The sequence below is a fragment of the Sceloporus undulatus genome, chromosome 10 (assembly GCF_019175285.1).
Source record: "Sceloporus undulatus isolate JIND9_A2432 ecotype Alabama chromosome 10, SceUnd_v1.1, whole genome shotgun sequence".
Classification (NCBI taxonomy): Eukaryota; Metazoa; Chordata; class Lepidosauria; order Squamata; family Phrynosomatidae; genus Sceloporus; species Sceloporus undulatus.
In genome coordinates, this window is record NC_056531.1 from 9,247,764 (window position 1) to 9,269,554 (window position 21,791).

Consider the following 21,791-nt stretch of genomic DNA (forward strand, 5'->3'; position numbering starts at 1 on the left):
CAAACAGTGCTTCGGAGGTTACATGCCAAAGCACCTATTTTGCTGCCCTAGCTGCATCATTTACTGTACAGATTCCACTTGCATTACTTGCTTGATTGCTCTGGCAAGACACCTTAATACAGCAAGCTGTGATTCTGGCTCCACTGCCAGTTGCTTTACAGACTTCATAGCTGAAATGTCATATACTTTATTAATCAGACTGCATTCTTTGCTAATTGAGGGACATAGTTTCGGAGTTGAATTTTGAAATACTTCACTGAGCTCGGGAGTAATCCTTTGTGGAAAAAAAAAAAGACATGGCAAACTTTCCTGTTTGCTTCAAGAGCAGTCATCTCCGGACTACTTATAACATAATTCTCCTCTACTCTCATTTATTATGATGGTTATTATTTGTGACATTTTTCTCCTGTCCTTTGTCCAAAAAGCTCAGGGTCAGTGTGTAGTGATTTGAATGTTGGCCTGGAACTTGAAAGATCTAAGTTCAAGTCCCTACTGAACCACAGAACTCACTGGGTGACCCTGGGCCAGTCTCTCTCTCTCCAACCCCTCTCTTTCTTTCTCTTTCTTTCTCTTTCTCTTTCTCTCACACACAAAATCTCTGACTGTTTACTTCACAGGGTTGTTGTAAAAATAAAGTAGGGAGGAAAGTCATGTACATGGATATGGGGGGGGGGGGGGCAAGGAGGCACTTGCCAACCCCAAATCCTACATTTATTTGTTTAATCTAAAGTACACAGATAATGCATGTCCAGCCAGACAGTAAGAGGTTTAGAGTGACCACTGAGATTGAAAGTCTGGCTACACAGCTCCCTCCCTGCACTGTTTTGAATGAGAGCCACCCTTAGCCATTAGGTAGCTCAAATGAATGCTCCTTGTTTTGATCTAATTATACTGTGCCTATCATTTTATAAAACTTGGGGAAATAAAGTGATAATGTTAACCTAGCGGAAAATAAATTTGTACAGATACGATCTTTGTTTTGGTACAAAATCCATCATTATTGTACCCATATTGCAAGTGGGCTGTGGCTCAGAGACTGTAAATTGTGCTAATCCTACAAAGTAGCTCAAGTGTTGTTATACCAATTTTAAGAGTTAAGAGTTCTGTATAACAACCCTAATGTGATTCCAGACCTAATCCAAAACTGTTACTCTGTTTCCTGGTATGTTGCCCTTTTCATAGAGCAATATACCAATGAGACTATACATTGACTCTAGCAACATGGCATTTTAGGAAGGCAAAGATACATAGGGTGAGAGGAATCAGGAGCAAAAAAGATATCAGGTGCAGGGAGGAAAATATATTCTGGACATGAAGGCTAAAATCCTGTTCAGTGCCAGTGGAGCATAAAGTTGCTCCAAGTAAGTACAAAGTATATTTCCACTTACACAAACATGTGTGTTAAAAAGTATGTTTGTACTTACACAAACATACTTACAGAAAGAAGGAGCAATAATATGGTCATTCTGGATGGGAAGCAGAGGTCCACGTGCTGCAAGATCAAGAAAGAACTATTTTAAAAAGACAATTGCTGGTGTAACTCTTAACAATATTACAGCACAGGTCTATTTACTGGGAAACAACAGTAGTGTAAATCTAGTATGGGTTTTTAAAGATGTCATTTCTACCTATTCCAACAGATCTGGTAACCAGGCTATCAGAAATGGCAGAACTATTCTCTGAAACTATCAGGGAGGTTTCTGTATAGTTCCAAAAGGACATTTATACAGTTTAGAATTAAAGTTATCCCTACAAAACTGACTGATACCCTACACAGCATTGATCAGTGTCTCTAGAATGAAGAAAATCATCCTAAAACATGGAGCCACTTTCCCCCGACAAGTCTTGTGAAGTTGATAGTAATTATAGGTATAAGGACAGTGATGCTGGAAAATACTAAGTACGTTCTTAAGTATTGTGTCTGCTCACTTGGGTTCCCCCCACCGCTTTCTTCTTTAGTTGTTTCCTTTTAAATAACCTAACCAAAACAAAAAATCAATAACTTCTTAAGTTGTTTCCCTCACGCCACATACATTTTTATTGGAGTTGTCATGTTCCCAATTAATTTTAACTTAATTGGGAATTTTAACTTTCTTTCCAGTCCTAGGACAACAGCCTAACCCGGACATGTGGAAGTGAGGCCCTGCAAATGTTGAGAGACTGCAACCCCTGTATACCATAGAATCCTAGAATCCTAGAGTTGGAAGAGACCACAAGGGCCACCCAGTCCAACCCCATTCTGCCATGCAGGAATTCACAATCGAAGACCCCCCCAACAGATGGCCATCCAGACTCTGTTTCAAAATCTCCAAGGAAGGAGACTCCACCTCTCCGAGGAAGTGTGTCCAGTGTCAAACAGCCCTTACTGTTAGGAAGTTCCTCCTAATGTTGAGGTGGAATTTCTTTTCCTGGAGCTTGCATCCATTGCTCTGGGTCCTGTTCTCTGGAGCAGCAGAAAACAAGCTTGCTCCCTCCTCAATATGACATCCCTTCAAATATTTAAACAGGGCTATCATATCATCTCTTAACCTTCTCTTCTCCAGGCTAAACATCCCCAGTTCCATAAGTCTTTCCTCAGAGGGCACGGTTTCCAGACTCTTCACCATTTTTGTCGCCCTCCTTTGGACACCTCCCCATTGGCTATACTAGCTAGTGCCAATAGGAACCATCACCTGAAGGGCTACATATTCCCTACTTCTTTTCTTGCCCCTACACCACACTGCCTCTTTTAAGCAAGCAGGCAAAAAACTGTTGTTATATGACTTGCACCAGGTCCACCAAAGTTCTTCATAGTGGTCCTAAGGGTCTGGCAACACGATTTCAGGTTTTCATGGGATTAAGTATAGCATTTGCTTTCTACCTCAGTCAGTAAAATGTCTTGGTTAGGCCAGAGTTTGGAAGTAAGCACTACAGGTGATAACATGAATGTAACATGCTTGTGTGGCATTGTGATCTGCATTTCAGACTAAGACTGGAAGACCAGGGTATGAATTCCAATTCAGCCTTGGAAACTCAATGGGTGCCCTTAGGGAAGTCTCACTCTCTCAGCCTCAGAGACATGAGGGAGCCCTGGTGGCACAATGGTTAAGTGCCAATACTGCAGCCACAATGTTGCAAGTTTCATCCCAAGGCTCCAGGGTTGACTCAGCCTTCCATCCTTTTGTAGCTCAGTCAAATGAGTCCCCAGCTTGTTGGGGGCAATTGGCTAACACACTGTAAACCCTTAGAGCAGCAATGTCGAAACTCTGGCCCTCCAGGTGTTTTGGACTTCAGCTCCCAGCATCCCAGACCTTCGACCTAGGTGGCTGAGGCTTCTGGGAGCTGAAGTCCAAAACAACTGGAGGGCCAGAGTTTGGACATCACTGCCTTAGAGAGTGCTGAGTTCACTATTAAGCGGTATAGAAATGTAAAATACTATTGATATCAGAGGAATACAGTGGCAAACCTGCTCTCAGGAAATCTTGCGGAGAAAACCCCATGATAGGTTTTCCATAACTTGTTGGAGTCAACCTGAAGGCAAAGAACAAGAACAAAATTTGCTACTTTGGGAATAATGAGTGGAGAATGACATTATTTGTACAAATTAGTGTAATGACTGATAATGTCATTATTTTTTCCGTGTAACAAGTAACATTTGCTTGCTACTTTAAAGCCAAAGTGGGCCACTGTGGAAGCTAGGAGGCTGTATTAGCCCCCCAGGAGACCATGGAGGGCCACACTCTACACTCCATCTGCTCCACAACAAAGGAAATAAATGTTTTTATCCCCAAGTGCCTTCTGGGGCACATGAGAACATTCTTGCCATATTTGGGGGCTTATCTGGGGCCCTAGAGGGCATTTTGAGGCAAAACATATACAGCTTTTGCAAAAATGTGTTTTGACCCCTGGGAGGCCGATCCCGGGGGGGGGGGGGGGCATTGGGAGCAAAAATATATTTCTTTGAACTCTAGTTGGTCCTATGATCCACAAAGTGACCCTGGAAGACTACATGTGGCCCAGAGCCCATTCCTTGCCTACTCCTGTTTTAAAGCCAATATTTTGGGGCTGGTTTTGGGAAGTTGCAGTCATATCTGTATTTTTAAGCAATTAAAAAAAAAAAACCTAAGAAAAAAGTAATGCATTAGTGGCATACTAACACTTTTTTTTTAAAAAAAAAGAGTAATGCATTAAAATTGCGTTATAAAGTAAAACTAACATGATACTTTTTAAAAACAGCACTCCATTCTCTGGTACAACCTTGCCCTGAATTCAAGATACTACACCATCTTTCTTGCTGCCACATTGAAGACTTAGATCCAAAACACACTGCAGAAATAATCAAGTTTGAGAGCGCTTTAACTGCCCTGGCTCAGTGCTAAGGAATTCTGGGAACTGTAATTTGTTGTGGCACTAGGGCACTCTGACAGAAGCTAAATGTCTCACAAAACTACAATTCCCAGAATTCCCTAGCACTGAGCCAGGGCAGTTAATGTACTTTTGACACAATTTTAACTTCCATGGCTCTATCCTGTGGAATCCTGGGACTTGTAGTTTGTGCTGACAGAGAAGGCTAAACAGCTCACAAAATTACAAATCCCAGGATTCCATAGCACTGTGCTGTGGCAGTTAAAGCGGTGTCAACCTACATTGTTTCTGCACTGCAAATGCAGCCTCAGGACAGCAATGATGAATCTATTGGCCCTGCAGATGTTGCTGGACAGCAACTCCCATCATCCCTCATCACATGGTAGTAGGACTGGTGGAGGGGAAGTTCAACAACAACTGGTGGGCTGCACATTCCTTGCCCTGACCATTTTGTGGTTCTGGAACCAACATATAATGTATTTGATTCCATTTTATTAATAAAATTCTGAACTTCCAAAATTACAGTTCCAAAATAATTGGGAACTAGTTTGCAAATCCCTCCATAAAGAGTGGGTGGGTGGAAGGGAAGAAGGAAGCTAGAAGCAGGAGCATAGAGGACCTGGGCTCTACTGCATTGAGATAGTGTATCAAGATCCATCTTCCTACCCTGTTGAATGACATTCCCGGTTTCTTTGGGATTCCTTCTCAGCCTATCCGGACCAAAGCCAGCTCTGGCCATTTCTAAGGTAAGGTAAAGTAAAACCTCCAACATCTTGCTCTCACTTCCTAGCCCCAGTATCCGTTGCCTGAGGTGAGTACCCCGCTCTGACTAATAATAGAGCTGACCCTACATTAGGCTATAGTAAGCATATGAATCATAGTGTAAGAAGAGACCACAAGGGCCGTCCAGTCCAACCCCCCTCCTGCCATGCAGGAATTCACAATCAAAGACCCTTGACAGATGACCATCCAGCCTCTGTTTAAAGACCTCCAAAGAAGGTTTTTAAACAGGAAGTTCCTCCTAATGTTGAGCTGGAATCTCTTTTCCTGTAGTTTGCTTCCGTTGTTTCAGGTCCTGTTCTCTGGAGGAGCAGAAAACAAGCTTGCTTCATCTACTATCCTCCAGGGGAGATCTTGTAGCACCTTTGAGACTAATTAAAAGAAGGAAGTTGGCAGCATGAGCTTTTGTAGACTTCAGTTTACTTCCTGAAGGCATCTGAGGAAGTAGACTGAAATCTACAAACGGTCATGCTGCCAATTTCTTTCTTTCATCTAGTTTCAAAGATGCTACAAGAGCTCTCTACACACTGATCCTGCAGACTAACATGGCTATATCTCGGAGGGAGTGTGTTCCACTGTCAAACAGCCCTTACTGTCAGGAGGTTCCTCCTAATGTTGAGCTGGAATCTCTTTTCCTGGAGCTGGCATCCATTGTTCCAGGTCCTGTTCTCTGGAGCAGCAGAAAACAAGCTTGCTCCCTCCTCAATATGACATCCCTTCAAATACTTAAACAAAGTTTATTATATCACCTCTTAACTTTCTCTTTTCCAGGCTAAACATACCCAGCTCCCTATGTCTCTCTTTGTAATGCAGTGTGTCCACATGAAACATGCTATAATGAATGAACCTGTGGGTCCATCCAGCTCAGTCTTTGGAGTCCTTGGCTGGTTTTAGGAGGACTTAAGGGGGAAAGCCAGTCTGTGGTAGTGGTTTGAATGTCGGCTGGGACTCTGGAGACCAGGGTTTTGGTTCCCAGCTCAACGCACTGGTTGACTTTGGGCAAGTCACACACTCTCAACCTCAGAGGAAGACAAAGGCAAACGCCCTCTGAAGAAACCTTCCCAAGTAAACACCATGATAGGGGCCTCAGGGTTGCCAGAAGTGGGCAACAATTTGGAGGTACACAGGAGCATCGAGCAACACAAAAGATATCTTCCTCAGCATACCATCTTTACTAAGGACTGAAACAACAAAATGCAGGCATCTTACTAGCATCTCTTAATTTTTCTCCTGTTTGGTATGTGACATCTTGCCTGATGAAGAAGCCCATGGAGCTTTGAAAACTTGCAACAAGTATATATTGTGCATTTTGGTTGGCCAATAAAGGTATCACTGATGGATTTCTGTTCGGATTTGTTAAATGGCCAACCCAACTCCCTGCATGTTTTCAATAATGGTTTGTGACATCACACCTGATGAAGAAGCCCATGGAGCTTTGAAAGCTTGCAACAAGTCTATTGTGCATTTTGGTTGGCCAAGAAAGATATCACTGATGGATTTTAGGAACAACAAGGGTGCATCTCCAAGGCAGAAAGAATACAGGTTGACACAGGTTGACTGCTATGGTCCCATCCTGTAGAATCATGGGATTTGTAGTTTTTGTGAGGGCAGAGAAGGCGAAAGACCTTGTCAAATCCATCACTTTAAAGCGGTGCCAAACTCCACTCTTTCGACAGTGTAGATGCGGGACCCATCCCTTTGTCTGATCTCGCTCATTTTGATCGGAGCTTTGCAAGGTGGGGGTGCATCCCCACTGTCGAGTTAACATGGTTTGACACCGCTTTCAGTGCTGATTGCTGAAACTCCATCCTTGGGGAATCCTGGGATGCATCCGTTCACAGGATCTTTTAGCCTTCTCTAGTGCCTCGAGTGAATGATGAAGTCCTGGGATTCTGTCCAATGGAGCCATGGTGGTTAGAGCAGGATCAAACTGCATTATCTGGACAGTGCGGAAGCCAGGGGGGGGCCGTCTCCAAAGTAATCCCTCCTCAAGTTTCCATTCTGGTTGTCAACATGAAATGGGAGTCCACGAAACCTGCTCCATCCCTTTTCGAAACTCCTCACCTTGACTGTAAATTTGTATCAAGAGCTAAAAAGACAACTATTACTATTGTCTTATCACAAAACTTCATCACACGGCATACTTCCTCCCTCTCTGCAGTAATAAATGCCTTGCTTTCCCCCCTGTAATTGTTATTTTAAAGTTTGATGAAATGCGATTTAATCTCTCATTTCTTTCTCGTTTCTCATACAGGAACTGAAATCTTAATACATTTCGTCGTTGGCTTCCCAATATTACCATCTTTTTCGAACGATATGTTTGGATTGGGGCCTTTCGAAGTGTTTATTTCCCCTCTTCATCCCCCCCCCCAAAAAAAACCCCTTGGGCAAACAACACACACAATTTGCAAGCCAAGGGGTTTCGTCCCCCCACCCCCCTCAGGGCAACCCAGAAACAGCCCGGCCTGCCTGGGCAAGTCCCCACCCGGCTCCCCTGGACACACAAAAATCACACAGAGACACGAGCCCAGCGTTGTGAGGCCCTAGTGCCACAAACACATTCCTCTCAGTCAGGACCAAGCCCTCCCTCCCGCCCTTTTGGCCGCCCAAGACTTGGCGCGGGGCTCCCTCAGAGGGGGCAAATAAGGAGCCCGCCAAAACCTGAGGCGCCGCCACACTCACCTTGCCTTGCGCGCCCCAGAGGCAAAAGGCCGCCGCTGCCAAGAGCTGGAGCCAGCCTGGCCTTCGGGGCAGGGGCAAGGTGGTGCCCATGGTGGCCGTCGAGGCTGGGGAAGAAGGGAAGAGCCCAAGGCGGCGGAGCAGCGGGCCAAATACCTTGCTCGCCTCCGCTTACTACTCCGCCCTCTTTCCCCGCCTTCCCACCCTCTTCCCCGGGGTTTCGCTTCCACCATCCCTCGTTGTTGGCCTCCTCAGGGGGGTGAGGGCCACACTGGGTGACACCAGTGCCCTCCCCGGGGTTGGTGTCACCTGGTGCGGGCCCTCATCGTGTCACCCCCCCCTCCATTGACTTCCCCCATCTCCTCAGTCATGCCCTTTTTGCACTAATGTTACTCCTCAGTCCCAATTCCCATAGGCTGCTACTGAATGTAATTTAATATTACCACTACTATTATTATTATTATTATAGAATAGAATAGACTTTATTGCGGCTGAAAACCAGCATGAAAGAAACAAACAAAAAAACATTAAAAAATAATGCATTAAACTAATACATTACAATTCACGACAGGACGCCAAACCAAGATGATGATTTAATAATATAATATAATAATAATAATAATATAATAATAATAATAATTATTTCTATACTGCTGTTCAAAGATCACAGCGGTGTACAACAAGGATAAAATGAGTTGGTGGATTATGCTTTTCTGAAAACAACGTTCAGAAACCATCAAAAAAGGAAGAAAAGACTGGAGGTTTCGTATCTTGATCTGTGCTGGGAGACTAGGGACTTATCACACCTGGCTTTTAAAACAAAACTGTGTAAATTTTGAAAATAGGGCATGTAATGATACTTCCTGGCATCAATCCATCCCGTTGCACCTTTCATCCAAGTGTGGTTAACAGCACACCTGACTGGAAAACCTGTCAATAAGCCCCCCAAATATGTGGCTGTCTCTAGGGCGTGATGGCAAAACCTAGGACACGTGCCAGAGGTGGCACTCAAAGCCCTCTCTGTGGGCACATATGCTGTCGCTCTAGCGCAGAGTTTGCCAGAGTTTCTTACTAGAAAGCCAGAGGGACGTGACCACTTTACAATCAATAAGTGGGGTCTGGGTTGCAGTTTTGGCCCCTCGGTCTGTAAAAGGTTCTCCATCACTGCTCTAGGCTGATAGGTTTTCATGGCCAGTATGGGACTGTGAAGAGATTGTGGTCTCAGTATCCTTTCTCTCCCCCTTCCATTTCACTATTCTAGGCAGACCTTTTTGCCTTTAAAAAAATATTTATTCTTTTTTTAAACTTAGAAAACCTTAGTATGCCACAGAATTGTGTTAACATCCCCAAATAATAATTTAAAGCCCTCTGTGCTCCCAGGCATCCGCAGTGGCAAAGATCTGAGTTGCACCAAAGACTGATAAGGAGTTAATCAGGCAATCACCTTGGTTGCATCCACACTGGCGACGTAACCCAGTTTGACACCGCTTTAACTTTTTCTGGCTCAAGGCTATGGAATTCCGGTGAGTTGGAGTTTGTTGTGGGGCCAGAGTGGACCAGGCAGTTAAATAGTGCCAAACCGGGTTATTTCTCCAGGTGGATGCACGCCCTCGTTAATCTAAATGAGTTCTTATATGCATCCAGCGGATTGAAGGAGGAACTTGTTCTACTACTCGCAGAGAAACACTTGTCATAATCTTTGAGAATCTTGGCCAAATTGTGACGTGCCAGAGGAAACAAGCAAAAATTGTCCCTCTCATTTAAAAAGGCAAAAAAGAAGATTTCAGGGAACTACGGTTTTGACCTCACTATCAGGAAAAAAATTAAATGGATTATGGTGAGTCTATTTGTTAATATATTTTTCCATATATGGTTTTACTGAAGTTTTTAAAATGAGTACACTAAAATACACAAAAAAATAACAAAGAGAAAAAGGCAACTTCTTTCAATTGGAGAGAGCTCCTTTTCATCCTGGAGAGAAGTGACCCGGTGGGGTCCCACAGGCTCTGTCCTGGGCCCAGTCGTATTCAAATCTTTTCAATGACCTGGATGACAGAATTGGGAGCTTACTTATCAAATTTGCAGATGACACCAAATTAGGAGGAATAGCTAATACCCACAGCGGACAGGATCAAGATTCAAAATGACCTGAACAGACTAGAAAACTGGGCCATGCTAACAAAATGAAATTCAACAGGTAGAAAGAAAATGAATCTACTGCACTTAGGGCGGAAAACAAACACAGCACAGATATAGCGATGGAGGACACCTGGCTGAATGAAACTACGTATGAAAGGATGGAGTCCAAGTAGGCCACACAGTTGAACATGAATGAACAGTGTGATGCGGCAAGCTAACAAGGCCAATGCGATTTAGGCTGCACATCAATAGAAGTATAGTGTCTAGATCAAGGGAAGTAGCATACTGCCACTATATTCTGCTTTGGTCAGGCCCCACCTAGAATACTTGTGTCCAGTTTCTGGGTACCACAATTCAAAAAGGACTAGAGAAACTAGAGCGGTCCAAAAGGAGGGCGACTCTCTAAAATGGTGATGGGTCTGGAAACCATGTCCTATGAGGAACGACTTAGGGAGCTGGGGATTTTAGCCTGGAGAAGAGTGGTAAAGGGGGTGCTATGATAGTCCTGTTTAAAATACTTGAAGGGATGTCATATTGAGGAGGGCGCAAGCTTTTGTTTTTTCTGCTGCTCAGAGATTAGGACCCAGAGCGATGAATGCAAGCTGCAGGAAAAGAGATTCCACTTAAACATTAGAAAGAACTTCCTGACAATAAGGGCTGTTTGACGGTGGAACACACTCCTTCCTTGGAGGTTTGAGCGAGGGCTGGAGCATCTGTCGGGATGCTTTGACTGAGAGTTCCTACATGGGAGAAGGGGTCGGACTGGATGGCCTTTGTGATCTCTTCCACACTCTATGTTCTAACTTCCAAACTGCCACTTGTAAGTTATACATACAGTTTTTTTTCATTCCCTTCTTTTTAACAAAAATAAATGTCTCTTCATTCAATAGCTCACTCTTTCTTAATAAAACACCCAATTACCCAAACATTCCCCTTTTTATTCAATCAGCCCTCTTCATTTTCGTCAATAGACCTGTCGATGCATACAGTCACTTAGATCACATAAATGGAAAGTTGCATGTAGCATAAACCATTGTAAAATGGAGAGAGTTACATTAAAATACATTAAAATACAGGAAAGTTAAGAATAAAATTGTGATTAGGTTGGATTACAACATCGGAGATTGTTTTGATCATGAAATTATACTCTAGGATTTAGATCTGTTAGTCAGACCCCTTTTAACAATTCGTTGTCTCTAATTTTAAAGCCATTGACAAATTTGCATCTGACAAGGTAATACTATGCATTGTCGCAACAGTAATTTAATGTAAACATAATTCAGAACAGCCCAGCTGCATCTCAATAAAGGTGTTCCCTTTACTGCAAAAGGGGGAGGCGTGAGTAAACAGACAGAAAAAGACAGCGAGGGAAACCAAACAATGGACGAGGAGCCCGGCGTGGGAAATGGGGGGGGTCGGGTGGTGGGAAATGTCATCGGCTACGGCGGAAAACAGGGGTTAGAACGCAGAGGCAGCTATGCTATTCCAGTGTTCTAATCCCATGAATAAATTCAGTTTATATCGTACAATTCCCAGAACCAGTAGCCCTTGAATCCATTTGTGTTGTGGAACCGAGGTTATAAACCTATCAGCAACAGCAAATAAATGTTGTCTTAACATTCATACATCAACGTACTTCATTTGGGAAAGAGTTTTCTTTAAATCTTAACGTGTCTAACGGCCCATGCTTTAACGGCATTTTCCATTAGGCTGTCTGCATATTGCTGCAACAATTCTGAACCGGTTCTCCCACCTTCCTTACATTTCCTCACTTTATGCCATTGTTTGCCTGTTACAACTTTTCTCAAGGCGGCCGGTTTTATTTGAAACAAACAGAACACAAATACACAGAAAGTTCATTTTCCCCAACGCGAAACACACTTAGCCTCTCCTCTTTGAGCTTATTCTGGGTCAGATCATGTCGTACTCATCTCCCTCAAGTACTCAACTTTATCTCAATGTTTTAGAACTATTTTTCTCCACTGGCTCCACTTGGTCCTGTATCATCATCTTTTTATTAACACTGGTGGGGCCCGACCCATCGTAATTTTTTAATGGACAGAGAATTGTCAATTCTCTCATGTCTTTATCAGTCTCCTCAGATTCCATTACTTCACCCAGTTGTTTCACGTTGTTCCCGTTTTGGTTTTATATAAAACTTTGGTGTACATGTAGTATGTACTAAGACCCCTGACTGACCCCATAGGGACCTGCCATTAACCCAAAGGCGAGGAGACCACGTAGGAACTCACCCTTGCAAAGGCAGAGTCCCTAGGAACAAAGATGGAGTTGGAAATTTTCCATAGGAAGTTTGGGAGTCCCCAAAACCAGAATCGCCACCTGGTGTTGTTAGGGCCACCTCTCGGCCATATTTGAGCTAATTAAATTCCCCCTAATTAGAGCCTTTTAACAACCTTCTCCCACACATTTCTCTTATCCACGCTCCTTCTTCTAAAGCTGTTCCCTTCACAGCCTTCATTTCCTTTCTGAAAGTGTAATCTCCTCCAGTATCTCCTGCAAAAGTGTTTGTTCTTCTGTAAAAGTTGCCATTTTATCTAATAGTTATTATCATTCCAGCAATCCCCAAAACTACAAAAGCAAAATATAGTCACTGCCAATATAGCTCATCATCTAGCAATGCCATCTCTGTTTATCTTTTGAACAAAACCTATGCCTTCCAATGGGGGACAATCTCTTAACTCTTTGGCCCGAACAGACAGGCCAAAATACAGCGCTTCGGGCCACTTTGGAGCTATGCTGTTTAAATGAAGCATGCATCCTAAGAGACCAGGAAGGCCACACCAAAAGCCATGCTCCAGTCCTACGTACTGGCGCGCAGCTTTGGCACAGCTTTGGGCTTCTTAAGATGCTTGTGTTCATTAAACTGCATAGCTCCAAGTGGCCCGACGCAGCTTTTATTTTAGCCTGTCTTTCAGGCCCATGTTTGCCCATTTACCATGCTTCCAAATTTCCAATTATGTTCCAATAAAAAAAAGTCCTCAATTACCTTATAACATCACTGTTCCTCCTTGCTGTTGTGTGCCTTCAAGTTGTTTCCAATTTATGGCGAAGTAGGTAAACATATAATTGGATTTTCCTGCCAAGTTTCTTAGAGGGGTTTGGCATTGCCATCCTCTGAAGCTTGCGAGTGTGACATGTCCAGGGTCACCAGGGGGCTTACATGGGCAGAGTTGGAGATTCGGATCAAACCCTGGTCTCCAGAGTCCAGTGCTGAAACCACTACACTACACTGGCTCTCTCACTGAACTACAAATCAAATCAAGGATTTGAGACCAGGTTTCAAATCCTCACTCAGCCATGGAAAACATTGGGTAATGTTGGCAAGTCACATTTCTTTATCTTCTCAGGAAAGGAACGGCAACCCCATCGAACCAAATCTAGCCAAGAAAACCCTATGAGAGAGTGTGACTTGCCCAACGTCACCTTAGGGTCGTCTCATAAAATGGGAAACAAACTTGAAGGCATTACAACAACAGAATGTGCTTCTTACATTATGTTCATCTGACTTGGCGTTTAATGTTGTGTTAGTGTAGCTGAATCCTAATGGCTCTGGTGCAGCAAAGAGACTGCTACTTCAGGGCCGGGAAGATGAACATAAGTGATCTGAAGATCTTGGTTTTTATTTATGCCTGAACTTGTTCAATTCAGTTTAAATATCCTTTTGGGACATATGGTCGCTTTGTCAGCATGTTTATGGCCTTAAACCATGGATTATATCTACTTCTATTTTTTGCTTTTCCTCTTCTCTTTTTTCTTTTTTTTTCGCATTTGCAATGTAATTATTCATTCTTTAGTTTTAAAGTATTATTTATTCTTCTTAATGCATTTGTCATTTCACCCCCACCCCTGTGGATGCTTCAGGAAGAATGCTGAGGGTGGCAAGGAGGGGGAATGAAGTGGTGGGAAAGAATAATCAGACAGAGACGAAGTGTGGCTAATTTTTAGAAGGCAGTTTCAGGAAATAGGAGTTAGTTGAACCTGTGCGGATGAGAAGTTACACTCCTCTTAAGAGGCAGGTTTGTCATCTGAATGTATGTAAGAATTCATTCCTGAAGCTGGATCACCAGGTTTCAGTTTTGGTTCTCTGCATAATTAAAACTAAGCAGCAGCTGTGCTGCTGCTACGTATCATTTGAATTACTTTAATGGACTCTACTGTATGGACTCTACATCAAGTACCTTGAGATGTGTTCAGAAAACTGGAGCTGGTTCAGAATTACTAGAACAGACTGTTGGCTGGGGCTGGTTACAAGGAACATAAACCTCCTATTTGAAACAGCTCCAGTGGCTACTAGTCCATTTGCAAAACATACTCAAAGTGGGTTGTGAGCTATATGGGCCAGGCTCAAGTTATCTGAAGGTTTGTATCTGCCCCTATGAGCCTGCCCAGGTTTGAAGATCTACAAGAGATGTCTTTGTCTCAGTCCTAACACCTTGAGAGGTACACTGAGAGGGGGAGAGCTTTCTTGGTAGTCAGTCTTAAGACTGTGGATGCCCTTTCAGGTAATTAGGGCCCGATACAGAAGAGCCCGTCTCTAAGGCCAAAAACTAGGGGCTGGGGAGCACGCAGCAACCGCCACACTCCCCAGCCCTAGGTGTATGGACGGCGCCATTTTGAAGGTGCACCGTCCATACATAGACATGGACCAATGGTGTCAACACATGCCGCCTCCACATGGAATTGTGCGTACGTTACTGCCACTGCACCGCTGGAGGGCGCGCGTTTCGTACTCGGGCAACTAGATTGCTGCGAGAACGAAGCCAGGGAGAAAGGGGCCAGGTGGTCTCTTTCTCCATGCTGTGCCTGTCGGGGTGTCTGGGGGCATGCAGCCCCAGGGGACAACCCTTTTCAGGCCATGGGGACGGCGTTTTGCCGTTTCTCGTGGCCTGGAAAAGTGCTGATGGATTGGGGCCCACAGGGCTGCGGTATGGCTGCCCGGCCCATCCTTCGCGGAAAAGGTGTCGGGTGCAACCGCCGCCCCACAAGGGGCGGTTCTGTTACCAACTAGTGTTAGCCCATTTTCTTGTTGTCCTTCCACCACCGTAAAAAACAGATTGTTTTTATTATATTTAAAAGGCCCCATTACAGGCAAGGGGCCACACAATAAAAGCTGCTTTGGGTCACTTTGAAGGTATGCTGTTTAAACTGACGCAACTCATCTTACAGAAGCCAGAAGTGCAGCCAAAGCTGACTCCAGTTCCTTAGACTGGACGCATGTCTTAGTGTGGCTTCTGGCCTCTTAGGATGCATGTCCTCATTTTAAACATGCAAACTTCCAACGTTGGCCCGAAGCACCTTTACTTTTGCCTGTCTGTACGGGCTCGAACTTCAGTAAAATAATTTGGTATGAACGAACTGCTGAGACTTTAAATGTTTTTAATGTTTTTAACTATTGTGGTGTTTTAAAGAGTTTTTAGTGAATGGCTTAATTAATATGTACATTCCTGGAAATTTAGGGAACCTAGAAACTGGGTGCACGCAGGTAACCTCACAACCGATTCGTTGCATTCCACATGGGGCTCCTTGTGCCTAGTTCAGAAAGCTTACATTAGTGCAGAACATGGCATCCCCAGGTGGTTTCTGGAGTAAAGCCAGAAGCGATCACTTAACATCTATTTACTCGCTCAGCTGCCCTAGTTCCAGGCGAAGTACAAGCGCTATTGCGTTATGACCTTTCATTTAAAGCCCTAATGGCTTGGGGTCCATCCTATCTTCAGGACGCCCCTTCCATATAATTTCACACCCCACCACACTCAGGGTCCTCTGGGCAGGAATCTGTTGAGCGTATGAAAAACTGGGCTCGTCTGAACCACCCAGAGGACCTTTCGCCTACTGCTCCCAGATTATGTGGAACGGCCTGCCGAAGGAGACTCCTCCGTACCCGCCTGGACGCTTTAAAAAGAGTTAAGACCGATTCTCTTCTGGCACGCCCTTTCCTGAATAGATAATCAGCCACCAAAATCGGAACCGTTTCTCCCCCTTCTGACTCTGCTTGCATATCGTCATTGTCTGATTTGTTTATTTTTACAGTATGTTTAAATTATGAATTGTTTAATTGTTATTGTGGGGGGGGTGGGGGTGGGTGGGATTACTTGCATCTGGATTGTACCAGTTTTAACACTTGTAACCACCCTGGTTTCTGGAAATAGTAAAGCATCTTCATACCTGGTTTGTTAGAAGGCTCGAAATTAGGGGCATTTTAATTAGGCTCAACTAAGAAAAAGACCTTATCGCTACTCACAGTTTCCCTTTCTTTTCCTGTTGGACAAGGCAGAGGATCAGGACCGGCGCTGACCGATGAACGATATCGCATAAGTATTCTTAGGTTATCGTGCACCGCAAAAAAAGCACCGATCGCCTATCGCACACCGCTCGGACGAAAGGTGACTGGGAGCGGAAGGAAGGGGGAGAGGGAAGCAGAACCGGACCTATTGTCATTTTTGGACCTCGTGTGAATGGATATCACCGCACAGCCCTGGTGGTCCATCCCGATGAAGCCCACGACCATCCCCTGTCTTGCGCATGCGCCGTCAAAGAAACTACCAGCCCAAAACTAAGCCCATAAATGTAGGACGTTTCAGAAAAAGTCCAACACATTTTTGGCTCTACTTTATCCTACATTGTCTACAGTTGGTCTAAAATTTGTCCCTACCTTTTCTCAATGGTTACTAAAAGAGGACAATTATTCCAAAACTACCTACCTACCTGACATCTTTTTACAGTGGTACCCGGGGGATGGGATACGAATTACCCAGCTTACGAAATTTTCGGGATACGAACAACAACCCATAGGATTATTCGTTTCGGTCTTTACGAAGGTTTTTTCGGGTTACGAACAAACCTCGTCGCTATTTTCAATGGAAGCCGCGGCGGAAGAAGCCGCCGGCTTTTTCCAATTCGACCGGCCTATGGCAATTCAGGATTGAAGTTTCTCGGGTACGAACTTAGCCGCGGAAAGAATTAATTTCGTAAACCGACGGTACACTTCTACTGGTATCAAACACTGTTTCCGCTTATTTTCATCTAGAGACAGTCTAGATGTTCTATACTTTTGAGGAATGAAAGTCGTTAAACCATCTTGCAAGGGAACCTTGTAAATGAACGATATCATGATGGCGTCATCACTGTAGTGATTGGACGGGGGATGCCATTGGAACGCCTAGGATATCGCACCACACAGAGGCTTTTTCCGTTCTCATAAAACATTTACTGGTGAGGCGGGGAAGAGAGGACTCGTCGGGGACATTTTACGCGAACGGAACGGGAAACCCATTGGCACAACGTCTCAGTATAACGAGGCTATGCAATAAAATCCATTCCGTTTCGTTACTCTTGCGACCTCGGAACGTTTACCAAACAGTGTGTCATAAACTCCTAGCCAAGAGGGGTGGCCCTCAACCAAGGCCACGTGCCGGATCCAGGTCCCTCTGTTTATACCAAGAGGTCGACCTAATCCACCCCCAAGAGAAAGCGACTCTGCTACCCATTGGGTTGCAATTAATATCTAATAACATTTATTAAAGCACAAGTACACCATGCAGCAACAAGGGAACAAAACACTCACACAACCATTCCTGCTATTTATCGGAGGGGAGATGGTTCGGGAAAATAAGGTTGAGAAGGAGAGGCCCCACCAGTAGGATATATACCTTAGATGTCTTCTCCCGGCAGTCGGATGCAGCTTGGTGGAAGACTGTGGTTCACGGGGCCGCTGGGAGGGGACACGAAAGAAAGGTAAGGCGCGGAGATTTGGGGCAGATTTTTTACCAGGATGGGTGCAGGCTAACTAGACCAAACCTGGGCGTGACGTGATTTTCCGCTGAGCTCAAGGCTCAGCGAAACTCCGTGCTAACAAAAACACCCAAGCCCAAGGAGGTCTGAAAACCAGGAGTTTTATATAGGGCCTGAAAACAAAACATTTATCTGGGGGGCCATTGGGCCTTGCACCGACCAAGGTGTTGATTGCTGGGCATTTTAAGCCGAAAGCCAGCACTGGGTTGCACAATTTGCTGATTCGGTCAGCGACACCATTTGGACGGGTAGCCGACTGATTGCGAGCGTTAAGCTGATCACTGTGGTCTCATTATAGCAGCCAAGTCTATTGTCTTTTGTATTTGGGCTAGCAGAGGCGAGAATCTGTTTGGCGACTCCAAGACTTCCTGTGAATTTCCCAATTTAGCTTCTTTCTCTAGGGCTCGCCTTTGCAGGGCAGATTTTGCCTATGTGGTCTCTCTGTTTTAGGTTAATGGCGGGTCCTCTATGGGGTCTTCCGGTGTTTTATATCACCGACCGCATGTACCAAAAAATTTTATTATAACATCCAAACTTGTTACATGGGATCACACCATTGATAGAAATGAGACAGCAGTAGGAATCAGAAGCAATATAAGCATGGGGGAGGTGCAGCTATGAAAGAACTAGAGAAGATCCTAAAATGCAAAGAGCTCAGCACAACAGTTAGAATTGTACAAATCATTGTATTCCCTATTACCAGGTATGGATGTGAGAGCTGGACAGTTAAGGAGGAGGATAGGAGGAAAATCAACTAATTTGAAATGTGGTGTTGGAGAAGAGTGCTAAGGATTCCATGGACAGCCAAAAAGACAAATAAATGGGTCCTAGAGCAGATCAAGCCCGAAACCTCCCTGCAAGCCAAGATGACAAAACTGAGGCTGTTGTACTTTGGGCACATCATGAGAAGGAAAGACTCATTAGAAAAGACAATAATGCTGGGAAAGGTGGAGGAAAGTAGAAAGAGAGGAAGGCTGCATGCTAGATGGATGGACTCTATTAAAGAGATCATAAGTCTGAGTTTGCAGGAGTTGAGCAGAGCGGTGGAGGACAGGGGGTCTGGGAGCTGTCTCAGCCACAGGGTCGCCATGGGTCGAAATCGACTTGAGGGCAGTTAACAACAACAAAGAGTGCATTCAAAGATATGTGAACCAGATACAATTTGTATTATGCACAAAATGCAGTTTGGTCTACTTTAATTCATGTTTTTCCTTCTCGGGACTTTCATTGAAAAAGCACCTTATATTGAAGTTGACACTGCACTAACACTGGCTTTAAACAACATGGCACTTTTGCTGTTCTTAATTTGCTCTTTCAAAGGGCTGTTGAGATGCATAGCTTCTCAGCTCTCACATATGAATCCTACTGTGATTGTCAACATTAATACAAGCTGAGCTTGGCAAAAAGTCTGTCTAACAAGGAATTCAAAAGGATAATACCACCGCCACCCCAGCCACAACGTTTTAAATGGGATCGTTAATCTGACAGAAGTAAAGATTCCGACTAGAGTTCTTACATCTTCAGGATGTGAGCCTAGGGAGAATCTCAGACAAGTGAATAAAGGGATTGGAATAACCTGACAAGCAAAGAGAGAGAGCCTGCGGAGAGAGTGTGCAGGTTTTTAAAAATGTAGTGGGTTTTTAGGATCTTTTAGCTGGATTCCTTTCCAGAGGTTATCTGAGTACAGTCACCCATAATCCCTTCAAGAAAATGCCAATTCTGTTTCTCTACCAAAAGCAAGGGTTTTAAGCTGTTACCACTGATCCAACACATGCTGTGTTTGTCCCTTTCCTTAAGCCGCCTGTAGACCCAGTTTCACCTCTCTCATAATTCTTCCCTCCTATTGGGTTTCATTTGCTACACAGCTCCGGTTTTATTTTTCCCACGGATTGAAAGAGCAGTAAGTCATGGTCTTTTAAAAAAAAATGACAGTAATAAGCTGCCCAAGTTAAAACACTCCTTTTTATGAATGCTGATATTATTCTTATATGTACAATCATTATCTACTACAATTACTACTGTATTCCTTTCAGGTATTCCTTACAAACCTTGCTATACTACATCTTTGCTCCTATAGAGTGGCAATACATGCAGCAAAGAAAGTTTTCTTTTCTGCACGTATTTCATCTGCGAATTCATGTCCAAATGAGCTGTTCACAGTGGTGAGAGGTCTAACTCAGACCCTCCTCTTAGAACAGCGGTTCCCGACCTTTGTTGGGCCGCGACCCCACGAAAGTCCCGCCCACGGCCTCCCTGATTGGTTGGGAGGCCAGGAGAGGGCGGGACTTTCGGCCACCTACAAGCCCCAGCGGCCTTTGTGGCTGGAAGTCCCGCCCCCTCCCAGCCTCACAACCAATTAGGGAGGCCGCCGGGGGGAAAGGGGCAGGACTTCCGGCCGCAAAGGCTGCTGGGGCTTGCAATCCCGTCCCTTTCTCCCTGCGGGTGCTTGCAGCCATGGGAAGAAGGGGAGGAAGAGGGAGCCCGCCCCCGCACCAGTCCCCTTCTCCTTGCGGGTGTAAGGTGCATCTCTTATCTAGGTGTAACATTCTCAGAAAATGGATCCTGGTCATGTCATCATCAAAGGAGTTCACTTAGAGCAAAGGCCCGTTTGAATCTCATACATAAAGTAAAACCTCACAAATACCCTGGCTCTCTAACCCCAATAATTAACGTTTATAAAGCTAAGGTTACACCTATGCTTTTATACGCAGCAGAAGTCTGGGGTCTAAATCCCATTTCAGTAGTTGAACTAGCTCAGTCTCAACATCTGAGGTGTATATTGGGTGTAGACAAGAGGACATCTGTGTCTGCTGTTAGAGCGGAACTAGAAATATGTTCAATTTATTTGCAAGCCAAAATCAAAGTGTTTAATTATTGGTGTGTAAAATCAATGAAATGGTGCCAGATAGACTACCAAAGTTATGTCTCTCAGAACAGTCTCAATCCCATCTTGAGTCCTCTTGGTTTATGCAAATAACAAACTTTATTGTGAGCTGTGGTCTCCCTGTAACCTGCACAGTCAATGATCAAGCAAAAAAGGGTGTGAGACAGAGAATCCAGAATATTGAGGCCCAAAAAGATATAGCCACCCTTAGTAAGGTAGGCAATTTAAAATGGCTGAGCCAATTTAAACACACTTTTCAAAGACCTAACTATCTAAAAATACAAATAATAATAATAATAATTTGTTTTATTTATATACCGCTATTCCAAAGATCATAGCGGTGAACAGCAAGTAAGCTAATTAGCAAGTAAGCTAATTTGCCCCCAACAGTCTGGGTACTCATTTTAGCGACCTCGGAAGGATGCAAGCCTGAGTCGAGCTTGGGCCCTTTTGCTGGTCTTGAACTCGCAACCTTATGGTTTTGAGTGAATGGCTGCAGTACAGGCATTTACCCACTGCGCCACCAGGGCTCCAAAATGCCAAAATACCTGAGAGAGAGAAGCATTTACTCGAGCCAGATTTGATCAGCTTGACAAAATGGTAAGATATGGTAGATTTAATGCAGGGGTCGGCAACCTGTGGCCCGCGGGCCGGATCCGGCCCGCCAAGGCCTTCCTGCCAGCCCCTGCGCAGTCCTGCCGCCAATTGCCGCCGATTTCCCCCGTTTCCGCGCCGCTCCGGCCGCCATTTTGTTTTTCAAATGGCGGCCGAAGTCTCGCGTGACCTCAGGATGGCAAAGGTCACACGAGACTTCGGCCGTCATTTTGAAAAACAAAATGGCAGCGCTCATCTAGGAGGCCCGGTGCAGCCCCTGGAGTAATATACCAACTGTGCCTCTTCCTAGAACTGGAATACGTAAAGATGGTAGTTCATGTCTGGTAACCTCAAGGCTGGAGTTCTGCAATGTGCTCTGCATTGACCTACCTTTGTACAAAGTCCAGAAACCCCAATTGGTTCAGAATATAGCCGTTTGATTGATTATGGTACATCCAGGAGTGACCACATCACACCGATCTTAAAATCATTCCACTGGCTGCCAATTAGTTTCCAGGCAAAGTACAGTGTTGGTTATGACCTTAAAAGACCTACATGG

The 21,791-nt window shown here is 44.5% G+C and overlaps 1 protein-coding gene across 4 annotated transcripts in view; it reads right to left on the reverse strand.

Moving 5' to 3' along the window:
- LOC121916709 overlaps nucleotides 1-21,791 on the reverse strand; it is a 55,766-nt gene that overhangs the window by 22,144 nt on the left and 11,831 nt on the right. Inside the window, exons 1-3 of one of the 4 annotated variants that reach the window (XM_042442077.1) lie at nucleotides 7,807-7,935; nucleotides 3,446-3,510; nucleotides 1,439-1,492 (exon numbers count right to left, since the gene is read on the reverse strand). The exons of 1 other annotated variant lie outside the window; for it this stretch is intronic. In XM_042442077.1, the coding sequence (XP_042298011.1) occupies nucleotides 1,439-1,465 (27 nt within the window). In that variant the 5' untranslated portion in view covers nucleotides 1,466-1,492; nucleotides 3,446-3,510; nucleotides 7,807-7,935. Of the gene's footprint in view, nucleotides 1-1,438; nucleotides 1,493-3,445; nucleotides 3,511-7,806; nucleotides 8,094-21,791 lie in introns of those variants that run through there. 2 more of the 4 variants (XM_042442079.1, XM_042442076.1) reach the window with 2 other exon arrangements.